Here is a 17809-nt window from a genome sequence, read left to right as displayed (position 1 = left end):
GGCGTTCCTGCTCCAGCAGGGGGATTGGACTAGATGATCTTTTGAGGTCCCTTCCAATCCCAAACATACTGTGATACTGTGAGGCTGAGGGGTGACCTTATTAACGTTTACAAATATATAAAGGGTGAATGTCATGAGGATGGAGCTAAGCTCTTCTTGGTGACAACCAACGGTAGGACAAGGGGTAATGGGTTCAAATTGGAACACAAGAAGTTCCACTTAAGTTTGAGAAGAAACTCCTTCTCAGTGAGGGTGACGGAGCACTGGACCAGGCTGTGCAGGGAGGTTGTGGAGTCTTCTTCCCTGGAGACATTCAAAACCTGCCTGGATATGTTCCTGTGCGACCTCACCTGGGCGTTCCTGCTCCATGGGGGGATTGGACTAGATGATCTTTTGAGGTACCTTCCAATCCCAAACATACTGTGATACTGTGATATTTCCTCGCTGCTTGCACATGGTGTTCAAAGCAGCTGCAAAAGACCCTCCTTGAAGTACTTCAGTCATTTCATAATCAGCAAAACCTTTTATTGGTACGTAGTTTTTTACAGTTTGGTTCAGCTTTTGTACAGCATCAGCTGTCAGTCAATACTTTGCAATGCAAAGACTTTCTCTCTTGATACCTTGTCTGTAGTTCGACATATATCGTGAACTTCATGTCATGACAGGATAGTCTCTGTGTTCCCGTCCTCTTTAGGGACCTGCTGATCCCAATATCATTGAAATCCTTTCACCAGACAGTGATTTAACAACCAGGTATCAACATTTAGAGTATTTGTGCCAGCAATATCCAAACAAGTTTGTTGGTCTGATCAAATGCAAATATTAATGTCATAGGGAAAAACAAGCTTATCCTACGTGGGTACTGTGACTCCTTAATTCTGTGATATTGGGGCTTTGTTTGTATCGATCAAACTTGTTCTTGAGTCTTGGTGTAGGATTGAAGCTGGTTGTGCTGGAACAGTTAACTGACAAAGTTACCACAACCTGGTATCAGTTCAGAAGAGCAAAGACCAGACTTTTTCCAGCTGTGATACAGGGCCAGGAACAAGCCTGGTGGACAGCAGGATGACCATGAGCCAGCACTGGGCCCTTGTGGCCAGGAAGCCAATGGTACCTGGGGTGGGTTAGAAGGGGGTGGTCAGTAGGTCAGAGAGGTTCTCCTGCCCCTCTGCTCTGCCCTGGAGAGACCACACCTGGAATATTGTGTCCATTTGTGGCCCCTCAGTTCCAGCAGGACAGGGAACTGCTGCAGAGAGTCCAGCGCAGGGCAACAAAGATGCTGAAGGGAGTGGAGCATCTCCCGTGTGAGGAAAGGCTGAGGGAGCTGGGGCTCTGGAGCTGGACAAGAGGAGACTGAGGGGTGACCTCATTCATGTTTACAGATATCTAAAGGGTGAGTGTCAGGAGGATGGAGCCAGGCTCTTCTCGGTGACAACCAATGATAGGACAAGGGGTAATGGGTTCAAACTGGAACACAAATGGTTCCACTTAAATATGAGAAGAAACTTCTTCTCAGTGAGGGTGCCAGAGCCTGGCCCAGGCTGCCCAGGGAGGTTGTGGAGTCTCCTTCTGTGCAGACATTCCAACCCGCCTGGACACCTTCCTGTGTAACCTCATCTGGGTGTTCCTGCTCCATGGGGGGACTGCACTGGATGAGCTTTCCAGGTCCCTTCCAACCCCTGACATTCTGGGATTCTGTGACACCATTGCCAGGGCTTCTGGTTTGAGAGAGACAGAATATTTTAGAATTTCTTTCAAGGACTTGATCTCTTGAGGGTTGGTGCATAAGTGTTATTTGTGGCAGCATTGTGCTTTTCAAAAAATGGTAATCTTGCTCTCATTATGCCCTCAGGCAATGAATCTCGCTGAGCAGGGATAGTGGTAGATCTAATAAACAAAGCTTAACCCAGCAATTTTCCATTTATTTCAAAGAAGATGTAGCTAATCTGTGATTCTTTATGTTGGGCTCCTGCCACAAGATGAATTTCGCATCCAGCTGCAGAGCACATTGCATATCTACAAGCCAAAATAGGTTTTCTTTCTGATGTCAGGTATATTGAGTGTAAGCATACATATTCACAGAATTATTTGGGTTGGAAGGAGCCTTGAGAGGTCCAACCTTCTGCTCAAAGCAAGATCAACACTGAGACAAATGAGGTTGTTCAGAGCTTGGTCCGGTTGGATCTTCGACAGCCTCCAAGACTGGAGGTTCCGCAGCCTCTTTGGATCCCTGTCCTCCTGCTTAATTATCCTTGGGGGGAAATATTTTTCCTTGTATTTATTGGAATATCTGTTTTGATCTGCAACTATTGACTCTTGTTCTTCCATTGTACATGAGTAAAGAACCTGTTTCCATCTTAATAACAGCAGCTTTTAAGCCCGAAGAGAAGGTTAAGACCCCCCAGATCTTCCTCTCCTCCAGGTTATACAAGTGAGATTCCCTTGGCTTCTCCTCGTAGGGCATGTGCCCCAGTTTGGCGTCACCTGCAAACCTGGTGGGCATGGATTCTACCTCCGGGTCACTGATGAGGATGCTCAACAGGGAAGGCTGTGGTTTGGACCCCTAAGGAACTCTACGTGTAACTGGCCTCCAAATATAGCCTTGATCATCCAGCCATTATGATCACACATAGTTCAAATAAGCGTTTTTCTCTTCTTCCTTCAACCACTTTACTGGGATTTGTCTGCCTCTGAAAGCTGCCCAAAATGAGCTTGAAACAGGTGGTGTTTCAAGCCATTTTCCCAGACCATTCCTCTGACTGCAGAGGATGAGCAACGCGATCTTAAAATTCGGGCAGCTTCAGTCCAGAGGAGAGCTACCTTGGAGATGTCTCTATCACAGTTTTGCAGCAGCAGCTTTGTGGGGAAGCTCAAGTTGTGTCCTCTTGAGTCTCCAGCACCGCTGGACTTTGTAAGAGTTATTCATGGAGCAGATGAGCTGCAGTCACGTGTGAATGTCATGGGAGACTTAAGCTAAGTTGGCTTTGTTGCTGCTGTAGCAAAAATACAGATTTTTTGCTACTAGCTGGATATATACAGCTATATAGGTTGAAATAAAATACAGGAGTATCCTTGTAACCCATAGACAAGCATCCAAGGCTCACCCTGATCCTCGTTTGCTTGTGAGCAGATGTAGCTCCATGTGGTGCGGCTTTTGTCATGTAGAAGTGGCCCATTGGATCTGTATTTAAGAATTAATTCCATAAAGGCAACCGACAATGGGAGTTTTCAGTCCTTTATGAATATGCTGTTCCTGGTGCTACAGTCTGTACCTGATGCCACTGGGAGGAAAGGATTCCTTAACGTAGTATTTTTGGGCCATCACCTCCCCAGCAGCAATACCCATTCCTACGCGCCTCAAGGAGAACACTTGGCAATTTGACATGTGCGTATATAATTTTTTGGGGCGAAAGTCTGCTTTAGAATGTAGAAAAATAATACCCATTGGTACCTTAGGGAGAATGTAGTTTTTGATATATAACAGTGAAAGGGATGAGACTGAGAAACTGTAAATAAGACCCATTTAAGGTGATGCATCTTGTCAACAGCAGGAGATGTAAATATAGTTGTGCATTTACACGTGCATCTCGAAGACTGAGAACATTTGTATTAAAGACTCTACTACAATTACATGCAGATTAGATGCTTGGCTGAATAGCTGTAAGAACTTGGAATAGATTTGTCCTTTTCACAAAGGTTTTCATTTTCTTTGGCAGCTCTGAGCGTTAACAAATTAGAGATCAATGTTCTATTGGGGCAGGGAAGTGAAGCGAAGCATAGCTGGGGAGAAACTTCAGAGATGTTAATAGTTAAATAGTATTTGCTAGCGGTGCCTGAAAAACAGGACTGGAAATTCAAAAGAAAAGGTCGAAGAATTTGCTTTTTTCCCCATTTTCTGCTGATAACTGAGTTAGATACTTGGCTCCGCTTGCTGTACACTGGATGTATAGTCTTGGACAAACACACACATCATAAAATCAAACAAATGATGTTGGGAAGGGAATTGTTTTCTTGCAGAACGTTTGCCAAGATACAGCATATGTTTCTATATCTTTTTCTCTGGCATCTCCAGCACTGGTTTGAGTACCCGTTTGCCTTTTCATCCTCTGTAGAAAAGCTATGTGGTGGCACTGGCTGTCCAAAGTCCTCCCTTCAGCCCGTAGTAGTTCAGACATCTGTTCTGTCAGGGGGACACTCTGGTCCAGAGCCAATTTCTTCCAGGACATAAGAGGGAGATGGGGCTTTATGAAGGTTTGGGAGTAAAAGGCAGAAGAGAGGGAGTTGTACTTGAATTTGAGCCAACGCAAACAATATGTCACTTTAGGCAAACTCCACCAAAATCCTCAAAATTAGTCTTAGCCTTAACTTGCTTACCACCTGGATATCTTCTGTAGGCTTAGTCCAAGATCCCCAATCATTGCCTTAACTTTTATAGCTGCTTTTCCCACTTCTTGCATATGAAACAGTTCTCCTCTGCTATGAAAGCACATCCCCAGATCTCTCCATTATCTTTTCTATTTCTGGATTGTCCTAAACACCCTCGTTACGTGGTCAAAGTCTCTCACTGGGGGATCTCTTGGATGCTTTTCTGTAGGTTACTTCATCTTGGGATGAAGGCAAAACAATACAGAGAGCAATTATTCAAAAAGGAGCTCGTAATAGCATGTAAAAACCCCAAAAAGGGCAGAAGTCCTAAGCTATATGTAGGTTCCCTGCATGAGGAGTTGAACATCCTTTATTTCATCTTAGGAGTCGAAAAATAGAACAATTGCCTGAATAGTGCGGCTGGACCAGATGTTAGAAGTCATACCTTGTATAAAAAATAACTTATCTAAAAATGTGAGCAAAGGCCTGATTTGATGACTTTTCAGAAGAAATTACTTCATTCATACATCACTTTAATAGCATTTGAGGTAGAATAAAGATGTAGTGTTACTTGGGCAACTGTGTGATGCTATGCCCTGTGTTTTCTACAGCTTATTAAAATCAATTCAGACACAAATAGAGGGTTTTAATTCAAATAAAGACGCCATAAAAATGGTCATGTATTTATGAAGCTGTAATTTAATTTGCAACTGAGACGTATACGCGCTCCCGTAGGTGATCTGTTCTCTTTTTGTTATTTTCCCTTCCCCAATTCCTCCTCTTGCTCCATTGTTGCCTTTAGTGGCAGCTTCACAGATGAAGCGTGACTGCATGTTTTAAAGCTATTTCTTCTAATAGTTAATCTTTCCTTTTTTGTTGTAATCCACGTGGTCTCCTTTCTAGTTTATATAACAGTGTGGCCTGCTGTAGTGTTGCTTTCTACAACTGCCTGAAAGGAGGTTGTAGCATGGAGGGTGTTGGTCTCTGCTCCCAAGTAACAAGCACCAGGACGAGAGGAAATGGCCTCAAGTTGCACCAGGGAGGTTTAGCTTCGATATTAGGGAAAAATCTCTTCCCAGAAAGGTTTGTCAGGCATTAGAACAGGCTGCCCAGGGCAGTGACGGAGTCACCATCACTGGAGGGGTTGAATCCCAGCATGTCAGGGGTTGGAAGGGCCCTGGAAAGCTCATCCAGTGCAATCCCCCCATGGAGCAGGAACACCCAGATGAGGTTACACAGGAAGGTGTCCAGGCGGGTTGGAATGTCTGCACAGAAGGAGACTCCACAACCCCCCTGGGCAGCCTGGGCCAGGCTCTGCCACCCTCACTGAGAAGACGTTTCTTCTCAAATTTAAGTGGAACCTTTTGTGTTCCAGTTTGTACCCATTGCTCCTTGTGCTATCACTGGTTGTCACCGAGAAGAGCCTGGCTCCATCCTTCTGACACTCACCCTTTATATATCTGTAAACATGAATAAGGTCACCCCTCAGTCTCCTCTTGTCCAGCTCCAGAGCCCCAGCTCCCTCAGCCTTTCCTCACACGGGAGATGCTCCACTCCCTTCAGCATCTTTGTTGCCCTGTGCTGGACTCTCTGCAGCAGTTCCCTGTCCTGCTGGAACTGAGGGGCCACAACTGGACACAATATTCCAGGTGTGGTCTCCCCAGGGCAGAGCAGAGGGGCAGGAGAACCTCTCTGACCTACTGACCACCCCCTTCTAACCCACCCCAGGTACCATTGGCTTCCTGGCCACAAGGGCCCAGTGCTGGCTCATGCTCATCCTGCTCTCCCCATATCCCTTTCCCCGTGGAGATGAGGTTATCAGGAGCATGGGGTAGTGACAGGTTTGGGTTAATGGTTGGACTCAGTGGCCTTCAGGGTCTCTTCCAACCAAAGTGGTTCTATGATTCTACACCTTTCATGGTCCCCAAAACACACTCCTGGATGGGTTTCCTTTCCACAATGCTATAGTAGGTCCCTTTGGATAATGGTGGCCAGTCCAGACTTCTGGTCCCTATTCTTGGACTCCAGTCTGTGGAGCAGCTCTACAGGTATAAGGGTTATTCCTTCTTTCTTGTTCTGGAAATCTTCTCTGTTAAGGCCATCTCAAATCTTAGGCTGCATCTCAACAGAGTGAACGAAACAAAATGCTTCGTATTATCCACAAATAGGTTCGTAAAAGATACCAAGATGAAATGGCCAGAAGTTCAATTAAGGGATGAAAGCAAGCTTAACTTCAGCAGAAATGCATTTAAAAGAGGCAAAGAAAACTTTCCAATTTGCCATTCAGGGAACGTGATAATCTTTGCCTGCTGATGCTTTGAGTCCTTCCGTGAGGGAGGATGACAAGGAAAAGAAGTCTTTAAATTAAAAATTCTCCCCTGATTCTCAGAGGTGCCAAACCGCCCCAGCTCATGGTTCCTTTGGTGGGTGGAGCAGGTGCTGAGCTGCTCTCAAGTCAAGCCGGGCTCATTTTTGTCTTTCACAGCACTAACTTGAAGCCGAGGCCAGATTTCTTTCTTTTGTGTGGAAGTCACACATCTTTTTCTTTGTCAGATAAACTGTTAACTACATCACTATTAAATTAAAAAAAAATAGGTTGCGTGAATCTTTCTCTCATATTGAATCTATTCAGGGCCAAGGGGCTTAAAAGAAAAAATTCAGTGCCAGGAAGAAGTGTAGTAAAAACAGTTTCAGCACATTTGGAATAAAATAGTGCATATAAGCGATGTAGCTTTAGTGAAATTAAATGAGGGCGCTCAAGTTCTCCTGGTTCTTTGATAACCTTTTATCAGCTTGGATGACACGAGATCCTTCAGAACTTTATCTGGCTGAAAATCTGAGGATTTTCAGCAGAGACTAAACCATGCACTTGTGCTTTGAGGTCCCACATGCAGACAAAACAGCTGACCTGCTGAGCTTCAGCGGGAATTTATGTTCTTCAACAGACCTTTGAAATCAGAGCTGTCTGGCAAAGTAATTCTTCTCCTATTCCTCCACAATATGTTCTTTAAGAAACTTCTGTTCTTACTTTTCTTCGGGGAAGATTATTTTGGGTGCAAACATGATGAAAAGACTTCTGTCCATGGTCACATCTCATTTTTATCTGCCAGAATTTAGATGTTATCTATTTATTTATGCTTGCTATAATTCTGTCCTGCCCTGTATCAAGACGAGGGAAGCGATCCTTCCCCTGTACTCTGCATTGGGGAGGCCACACCTGGAGTATTGTGTTCAGTTCTGGGCCCCTCAGTTCAGGAAAGAGATTGAAGTGCTGGAGCGGGTCCAGAGAAGAGCAACACGACTGGGGAAGGGACTTGAGCACAAGACCTATGGGGAGAGGCTGAGGGAGCTGGGCTTGTTTAGTCTGGAGAAGAGGAGGCTTAGAGGTGAGCTCAGCACTCTCTAGAACTACCTGAAGGGCAGTTCTAGCCAGGTGGGGATTGGTCTCTTCTCCCAGGCATCAGCAATAGGACAAGGGGCCATGGGCTTCAACTCTGCCAGGGGAAATTGAGGCTGGAGATGAGAAAGCAATTCTTTGCAGAGAGAGTGGTCAGGATTGGAATGGCTGCCCAGGGAGGTGCTGGACTCACCGGCCCTGGAGGTTTTTAAACTGAGATTGGACGTGGTACTTAGTGCTGTGATCTAGTCAATGGACTGGAGTTGGACCAAGGGTTGGACTTGATGATCTCTGAGGTCTTTTCCAACCCAGTCGATTCTGTGATTCTGTATTTATCAGGACAAATTAGATGAATTTAAAATTAAAATTCACATCCTCTTTTCTTTAGCTTATTTTACACAATGCCAGCCTATGCTTCTCTCCTGTTTTTTGAATATAACTCTTAACAAAAAAGAAGCAATTTTTCCCCAAGAATTACAAACCCTGATCTTTTTTTCTCAAAGAAGGATACTAAGTGAAAGGCATAGAAAATACTACTTGATTTGGTTGTATCCTGTGTCTTATCTTTGGGCCAGAAACACTTAAGTAACTTAACATGTGGTCATCCTATTCAGGTCAATTAGATTCAAGTCACACCTCAAATTAGTCACTTGACTAAACACTATGAGCTTTGCTAAGTTGTTTTCTTTCAACAAAACTCTTCTGACTGGCATTCTGCCTGTATGGTAACTAACATGAGGCTACAATAATTAAAAAGAAAACCTGAATAGATAATTTTGGAACTGCATTTTAAGAATTTTCTTTAAGAAAGCTAAAATTGGGCCGAGTTTGGATGCTTTCGGATTTCTGCCATTCCTGGGAAAATGCGCCTTAGCTTGTTGATGTGGATATAAATATCAATTCACACATTTATTCAAACAGAAGTCTATCTCCTCTGGTTCAGATTTTGCTTATCTTACCAAAACCTTCTGCCGTGCAGATCCAGGTGGGTAAGTAGAGAAAAAATAGCATTCCCTACGGTGTATTTATCTGTTTGCTGTTGCCCAAGTGTTAGTGAAGGTTGAGGATCACTCGGTCCTTGAGAACTTCATTCTCTGGAGACATTCAAACCTGCCTGGACACCTTCCTGTGTAATCTGCTCTGATGACCCTGCATTAGCAGGTGGGTTGAACTGGATGATCTCCAGAGGTCCCTTCAACCCCAACCAGTCTGTGATTCTGTAACTGTCATTCTTGGGCTCTCAAAATACACGATGGCCAGTGCAAATTCCCAGTGGTCAGAAGAACAGCCCAAGTACAACGTTATCATGCCAACATCAAGAGACTGAGAGGGACAGAAGACTTCAGCTGAGGACATCAGAGGAGGACTGGGTGAAGAGGCTTTGAGAAGGGAGGAGTTGATTGTCAGGAGAGTCTCCTGTTTTGGAAATACAGGGAAGAACCTGATGAAGTTCAACAAAAGCAAGTGTAGGGTCCTGCACCTGGGGAGGAACAACCCCAGGCACCAGTACAGGTTGGGGTGGACCTGCTGGAAAGCAGCTCTGCAGAGAAGGACTTGGGAGTTCTGTTCGACAACAGGGTGACCATGAGTCACCAATGTGCCCTTGTGGCCAAGAGGCCAATGGTACCTGGGGTGTGTTAGGAAAAGTGTGACCAGCAGGTCAGGGAGGTTGTTCCTCCCCCTCTGCTCTGCCCTGGGGAGGCCACATCTGGAGTTCAGTGTCCAGTTCTGGGCTCCCCAGTTTAAGAAGGACAAGGAATTACTGAAGGAGTCCAGCTCTGGGACACAAAGATGCTGAGGGGTCTGGAGCATCTTTCTGATGAGAAGAGACTGAGAGAGCTGGGGCTGTTCAGCTGGAGAAGAGAAGCTCAGAGGGGATCTCAGTGTTGATAAATATCTGCAGGGTGGGTGTCAGAGGATGGACCAGACTCTGTTCAGTGGTGCCCAACGACAGGATGAGGGGCAACAGGCACAGACTGAAGCACAGGACGCTCCATCTGAATATGAGGAGAAACTTCTTTCCTTTGAGGTGCCAGAGCCTGGCCCAGGCTGCCCAGAGAGGTTGTGGAGTCTCCTTCTCTGAGACATTCAAACCCACGTGGACACCTTCCTGTGTGATCTGCTCTGGTGACCCTGCGTTAGCAGGTGGGTTGGACTGGATGATCTCCAGAGGTCCTGTCCCACCCCAACCATCCTGTGGTTCTGTAAGAGTAGACCAGTGGAAGAATGCACTGTCTGGATTGAGGGAACGGGGCAGAGAGCTTGATGGCTGTTGGGAACATCAGAACCTGTAAGACAGCTTGGCCAGCAGAAGTCAATTCTACCTACTGCTGTATTAGTTGTAGTAGAACAGGACTGTATTGAAGATCTTAAGCATCGTAATTTTCCAGGTGATGTAAGCTCAGTGTCATGAAGTTACACCACAACCTTTCTAGCATTTGGTGGATTTCTGCTTTGTCTTCCCCCAGCTTGCTCTTCAACACTTTATTTTATTTTATTTTATTTTATTTTATTTTATTTTATTTTATTTTATTTTATTTTATTTTATTTTATTTTATTTTATTTATTTTATTTTATTTTATTTTATTTTATTTTATTTTATTTCATTATAATTTTTAAGCTCTCTCTGCTGAAAGAGTAGCCAAGTGCTAAAATCAAATACTTTCAAACTGGATCACATCAGTATAGGAGGCAATGGTCTCCTTCAGTTGAAACAGACCTCTAAAATTTCGCCCTACCTCTGCTGTAGTTGTTGAGGTTCCTCCATACGACTCAATGTACTGCATAGTGTGCACGACATCCATTATTTATTTCACAGCTTCGAAACTTTGAAAAATTGCTAGTTTCTAAGAGATCTTTTTGTTACCTTTCCTATAATAGTCAAGAAATGAAAATAAATTCCCTAATTCCTGTGGGAGGTAATTAAGGCTGAAGTTCTTTATGCATGGATAAGGCATAGTGAGTAATGATCACAAGTACCTTTTGTGCTCACATAGAGGCTGGTAAGACACGGTGTCTTGGAATCCTTAGATTTTTCTGGCATTTTGTGTGTTGGCCTCTCACTTATTGGTGACAGTCACGGTGTAGTTTGGTCCATACCCCTAGGACTAGATTTTAATCCTTGTATGTGCTGGAGGATCAGCCAGCAAGGCTGAGAGGGTTGGGGTTGTTCAGACTGGAGAAGAGAAAGCTCCAGGGAGACCTTATTGCAGCCTTTCAGTACCGAAAACGGACCTACAAGAAAACTGAAGAGGGATTTTTTAGCAGGGCCTCTAGTGATAGGACAAGGGGTGATGACTTCAAACTGGAAGATGTACATCAAATATAAGGAAGAAATTCCTCTCCATGAGGGTGGTGAGACCCTGGCACAGGCTGCCCAGAGAAGCTGTGGATGCCCCATCTGTTCAAGTGTTCAAGGTCAGGTTGGACGGGGCTTTGAGCAACCTGGTCTGGTGGAAGGCGACCCTGCTCATGGCATGGGGTTGGACTAGATGATCTTTAAGATCCCTTCCAACCCAAACCACTCTATGATTCTGTGATCACCGTGTGCCTGTTCTCCTCTTTATCCTACACATGTACTGTTAATACTTGCCAGAGTCTTGAGCTTGGTGGGTGTTTTGTTTGATCCAGTACCTTAGTTTTTATTTTAAAGGTGAACAGTGTTTCTTCAGTCAAGAAGATGGGAAATGAGGAACAGGCACACAAGTGGGTTCATTTTCCCCATCTTTAGCATCATTAAAGTTAGTAATAGAACTGTAGTCACCTATTAATCATCTAATTTCAGTTAGTTATTGAGGCACCTTTTGTGTTGGCAGACACAGATCCCTGGAGACATCCCAGGCCAGGCTGGACGGGGCTCTGAGCAACCTGAGCTGGTGAAGATGCTCGTGGCAGGGAGGGAACTGGGAGAGCTTTGAAGGTCCCTTCCAACCCAGACTATTCTGTGATTCTGTGATAATTCAGGTCATTTTGAATACTCTGAGGTGGTGGCATCCTCTGTGATGCTGGAGCACATCTGAGTGATGAGTTTAGACCAGATATTTTGAAGAAGCAAAGGCTTTAGTCATCAAGAACCAAATTTGCAGCTTTATTTTCATACTGAGGTTGAACAACATGCCCACATCATGCAAGAACGCCCTAAAAAATATAGAAATAGCATCTATGTAATCTGGGATCATGATTAATTGCCATAACGCTGACACTTCTGTCTTGGAAGTTCTTAGCATCTTTCATAACATATTTCTTGCCCTTTCATACTTCTTGCAACAAAAGAGACCATAGAGGTCTGCACAAAACCATCTCTCTTGTTATATATCTACAGAGAAGAAATTAAAGAGGGGAAGGTGCTGTGTAACTATGTAAGTGGAGGCTATTTTTATAATGCATATACCTGAGGAACTCAAATCAAAGATCCAAGGGAACTTGTTTGTAGTGTTTGCTACTGTGTTAGTGACTTGCGCAGTTAAAAGGATCCTTTGAGTACATATAGAGCGTCTGGAATGTGATAAAAATAGCTGAGGTTTGTATGTTCGTGCTCACGATGCTTGATGCAGAATGGTTGGTGGTATCGCAGTTCTGTTCCCTTCCCTCCCTCCTCCTACCTGTGCACACTTTGGGGAGAAAACAGCTGTATTTGGAATATTTGCTGGAAATTGTGAAGATGCGCAGGCCCGATCCAGAGCTGATGGATCTGCCGCTGCTGTGAACCTGCGATTTGGATCATAGTGTTTTGTTTCTCTACTTCGAGTTGAACAGTATGTGAATATGCAGATTATATAGACAATATAAACATGTATATATATATATGGAGGAAATTATTCAGCAGTGCTGTGTTATAGCACCTTTTTTCTTGTATTTAGAGACATTACCACTGCAATCTTGAGGATTAGGGAGGACTTCTAAAATTAAACTTCATCTCCGGATTAAAGAGCCTGTATCTCTAAAAAAGAACCTGAATGAATTTCAAAGGGAGATGCGATCCAAGAAACACAGCCTACATTTTATTTAAGATAACAAATTATTTCTCGATGGCTTGAGTTTACTGTAGCATTTAAACTTCTTGGCATATATAGCAGCTCAGTTGATCGCTTGAACTGCAATTAAAAAGTAGACCAAGTACACCCAGAATATTGTTTTTGTGTCAGAAATGCTCCTTCATGCTTGAAAATGATAAAAAATTGCAATCGATCCTTACAACTGTTGTGTTCATCTTTATTGATCGGGCCAAAGAAAGATAAATCGCAGCCCAAATAAGATTATAGTAAATGTTAGCATCGTCGGGGACCGCGGGATGATAGAGTGCGATTCATCATCTCAAACGGTGACCTGTCCGCGCTCCCACCCGCGTCCGTCTGTCGTCTCACCGCATCCCCATTGATTTCAGCTCCGGCCGAGGACCCTGGATGTGCCCGTCATTGAGCAGCTGAGATTGCAGAACGCGGTGGATGGGTCACTGGTGTGCAGAGGGTTTAATTTTCATTCCCTTACAGGCCAGCGATGATTTATGAAAAAGTAAATGACCCCCCCCAATTTGCACATGTGGAAACCTTGATGCCAGTACAAATGAATTATTAGGTCTGGGGCTCAGAAGCAAGAGCACAGGAGCCCCCCGTGCTCTTTGTGCTCCCTGCCTGACCTTTGACTGTGTTGGATGTTACGCAATTTATTATAATTTGCGGTAAAATATTAGGCTTGCAATACAATTTTACCCTTGCCCAGATTTGGTATTTATTTTCAGTGATTTCTATCCATTTCAAGGTTATAATTCAAAGGAAGAACCTCCGACGATAAGATACTCAAATGGAAAAGTAATTATTTTTCCTTTTATTTTTGTAGATATTAATACGTTGCCTCTTTTGGAGTTTCCAGGTGGTTTTGCCATAGTATAACCTGTATTCCTCATAACATAATTTGGCACAGATAAATGTTGCTCAGGACATGTTTACTAACCCCATGGTCAAGGACACTATGTCATCTTTGCCTTTTACAAATAAATGATCTCTCCTTTTACAGGGGGTTTTAATTTTTGTTTTCCGTAACAATGTTATAAACACACATATTTTTCATACATCAGTGTCTTAAATGAACAAAATTGCTTACTTTACCCAAAAATAAAATTAGAATGATGCTTTCTACAGGCTGCATTGTGCCATTTGTGTGTTAACTCTTTTAAAGACGCAAAATCACGTTGTGAAATGAATTGACCTTAAACACTCATATTAACAGGTAGATTGTTAAAATAAGGATTCAGAATGGGGTTTGTATATAATTACGCGGTGTGCGTGATTGTAAGAGTTTTGTTGCCATGTTAACGTGACTCCCTGGGATGCCAAATGACTCGAGAGCTGCAAAACCACGGAGAAGTTCTTGCAAGCGCCAGCCAAACCTTTCTGCATTTCCACGACCTGTCTGTTTGTCCCACTGTTCAGAGAAAAATGCTCTTAGAGAACTTTTGAACTGCTTTAACTTTGCTTTATTCCTCCAACTGTGAAGCCAGGTGCCTTGGTTATTACATCTCAAGTCCAACTGTGCCAAGGCTATAAAAACCTCTTTAAAATACCAAGTATATATTATCTAGACATGAAGCATCACAACATTATAGTGATTTGTGTTTGAGTATCCTGTGTCCCACTGAGAAACTTGGCCATTTTTAAGCATAGGAAAGTTCTATCGCTTGATGATTCAATCTCGTCTCACCCGCATTTTGGAAATTAATGATTTGGTGGAACTGAGCGAAATCCATTCCTGGGTTTAGGGGAGATGCAACTATGTTCTGATGTTCAAAATTAAAATGAGCAAGTGCTTGAGGCGACCTGGAAGGTTTTAATATTAAAATAACCTTCTGTGATAGAGAAGATAGATAGAGAAGGTCAAGCCATAGTTAATTTATTGTGCAAATTTGAAGTTTGACTCAAATACCATCTGCAAACTAAATGGGGATATGTGTGTAGCACATACAAGGGCATGCTAAGAAGTAAGGGTTAGTATTTTGATTTCTTTTTTCCCTATTCTAATGAAGAAGCTTCAAAGGCTCCAATAGCAGCTTGTACGAAATATGTGATTCTTACCCCATGTCTCTTTACAGTTTCCTCCTTAAGAGCCAGAATCCAGAACCCAGAGGACAGGCGTTCAAAATAAAATTCTCATCTCTGGAACTTTGTAGAATATCTGATTTGAGCGTTATTTTTTGAGCAACTCATGGCTATAGCATCTAAATTAGCATTGCTAGATATTAACGTGAATAGAATCGATATATGAAATCTGCATTATTATTTGATTTTTATTTTCCAGAGTGCCCAGTTCTACAAAGTCACCACAGAGCAATACCAAAAAGCTGCCGATGAAGTGTCAGCTCGGTTCAAGTAAGTCTTTGCTATTGTTATTTTGGATGAGTTCTTATCCACATCAAAATGCACAATAATTCCCCTTCCTCCCAGTCACATCCTATTGCTCTGTGCTAGTTACTGAAATGAGACCATCTTAAAGAATTTGGAAACCGGTTCATGGTAACTATAACCTGTGCAGAAATTGGATGCGCAGTTGATAGTGTACTAATAATTTATGTTTGACAAGATGCATGAAATATTCTAAAAATATATTCCTTAATGCTTCTTTTTCTAATGGAGAACCAAATTATAGATGAACTTCATGTTACAAGAGTGTTCATTGCTTGCGTGATGTGGAAGGATTTAAATGAGCAACGTCGCTTTGCCCTTAATAGTGAAGGTCAAATTAAATAATTGTTATTAGTCCTGAGGATGGGTAAATGAAGATACAGTAATTGATGGATCAAATTGGCCATTGGACTCTTCCCTTTCTGCTGCTTCATCCATTAGGTAGAAGGTTCCATTTATCATTTTAGTAAGGATGCACAGAGAACTTTTTACAACCTTTTAGTATCAGTAGTAACCAAGTAACGCTGCATAAAGTGAATTATTCTATGATGTTTTTTAGACTTGTGGAGGGGTTCTTCTTTCATTCTGCATTTTGGGTTGTATTTCAATGAGCACGAAGAGAAAAGGCCTTTTTGTGCTGAAAATGATACAAACAAAATTCTTAACCATAAGATAAAAATAGTTTAATCTCTTAATATCATGAATTGTTAAATATTCTCTAGTGTATATATAAAGTCTTTGTACTGGTCAATGGTGCAGAATATGTTGAGGACTCAATTCATGTGTCAGGAGGGACAAAGAGCCCATTGAATCACAGGCTGATGGAAGCAAAGTTTGGAGGGTTTCCCAGTATATATGGGAAACCTGAGATGTTATTATTCCTTGTAATGTTTTTCATCTATAACAAGACTCCCATCAAGGGGGTATCTCTCCTTCCTCTGTTCTACTGGAGTATTTTCATGTTGTAAAATCTAATTATTGCCTAATCTGACTTGCTTCCCAAACAAGCTTTTGTTGTGATTTGAAGTACTAGTTGAGAGCTCTTGGTGGTTAATCTGGCCAGAGGCGGGAAATGGCTCCAGCTTTGCCTTTTTAAATGATTTCCTAAATAAATCAAATGCTTTTGGCTCTTTTTTTGCACAACTGGAGCTGGTAGGTAGAGCAGCAGCCGGTCCTTATGATCAGACAATACCAAAAAATGTAAAAAAACATTTTTGTGAAGGGTGTTTTGGTCCATCTGCATAGACCAAGGGGTATTTACTGAAGAGGGATTTGGAGAGGGAATCAGGGGTTCCGAACACTTGGTCTTTTCTTAATTTTCTAGAGACTAGAGCTATAAATAGAAATCACCTATGCAATTAATCTTTGCTGAAATCCTGTTAGTGAAATTGCGGTGCTGCTTTCGCTCTTTTCATGAAATTTGGCTTGAATTTATTTGCACATCTGGAATATTGTGTCCAGTTGTGGCCCCTCAGTTCCAGCAGGACAGGGAACTGCTGGAGAGAGTCCAGTGCAGCCACCAAGATGCTGAAGGGAGTGGAGCATCTCCCGTGTGAGGAAAGGCTGAGGGAGCTGGGGCTCTGGAGCTGGACAAGAGGAGACTGAGAGGTGACTCATTCACGTTTACAGATATCTAAAGGGTGAGTGTCAGGAGGATGGAGCCAGGCTCTTCTCGGTGACAACCAATGATAGGACAAGGGGTAATGGGTTCAAACTGGAACACAAAAGGTTCCACTTAAATTTGAGAAGAAACTTGTTGGGGGTTAGGGTGGCAGAGCCTGGCCCAGGCTGCCCAGGGGGGTTGTGGAGTCTCCTTCTGTGCAGACATTCCAACCCGCCTGGACACCTTCCTGTGTAACCTCATCTGGGTGTTCCTGCTCCGTGGGGGGATTGCACTGGATGAGCTTTCCAGGGCCCTTCCAATCCCTGACATTCTGGGATTCTGTGAACTTTTAGACTAGTGGATCCAATATATAAAAAAAAGGAAAACATTAGTGAAAATAAGATATCTGAAGTACGTGCATAAATTGCAGTAAACTTGATACAGTGCCTGAACGATCAACGTTACTTCACAATTTAAAAGTTTTCCTTTTCTAAAATCCTTTTAAATGTCTTTTTCTTGTCGTTTTAACTTCGGCAGGTGTTGTTTTATCACTGCCTTTTGTATGTGACTTGATGGGTAAATGAAGTATGATTTAGTGGAAGCTGAAGATGATGCTCTTTTGGTGTCACCAGCCACTTCTCATGTGCAGTTAAATTGCGTGTGAGGACAGGGTTTCAAGCAACGGGTTTAAAGAGCCTGTTTAATTGGCTGTAAAAGAAGAATTAAATAAGGTTGAACTGCTAAATTTTGTTAATGCAGGAGCCAGTGTGCTGCATGTCAGTGTGATTTTGGCTTCTAAGCGCGAGATTAATAGATCTAATTGTGGTATTATTAGGGAATAGTCTTGCTGTATTTTAAACATGTCTGGAATTAGTTGCTAAGTTTTACCAAGAACTTGCATTTCTTCAACTTTTTAAGCTACATTTCCTTCCAGAGCAAAGCAAAGTGGATAATTACTTAAATATTTCCTGGATTTTCCTTTTCCTTCCTCCATTTAGTCCCTGAAATGATATCAGCTGTGGCTTCATCACTCATCAGGGGTAATTTGCC

General features: G+C 42.8%; 1 protein-coding gene across 8 annotated transcripts in view; it reads left to right on the top strand.

Moving 5' to 3' along the window:
- Positions 1–17809, top strand: part of CHCHD3 (coiled-coil-helix-coiled-coil-helix domain containing 3) — a 161965-nt gene that overhangs the window by 117361 nt on the left and 26795 nt on the right. For all 8 annotated transcript variants that reach the window (XR_010469726.1, XR_010469725.1, XR_010469724.1 and 5 more), the window contains one exon: positions 15053–15123. Coding sequence is in view for 4 of the 8 variants with exons in the window: in XM_065049324.1 (XP_064905396.1) it covers positions 15053–15123 (71 nt within the window). In the remaining 4 variants the exon portion in view is untranslated. The remainder of the gene's footprint in view (positions 1–15052; positions 15124–17809) is intronic.

This window comes from Columba livia, chromosome 1, assembly GCF_036013475.1.
Source record: "Columba livia isolate bColLiv1 breed racing homer chromosome 1, bColLiv1.pat.W.v2, whole genome shotgun sequence".
NCBI classification, from domain to species: Eukaryota; Metazoa; Chordata; class Aves; order Columbiformes; family Columbidae; genus Columba; species Columba livia.
This window is presented reverse-complemented; position numbering and strand designations above follow the sequence as displayed.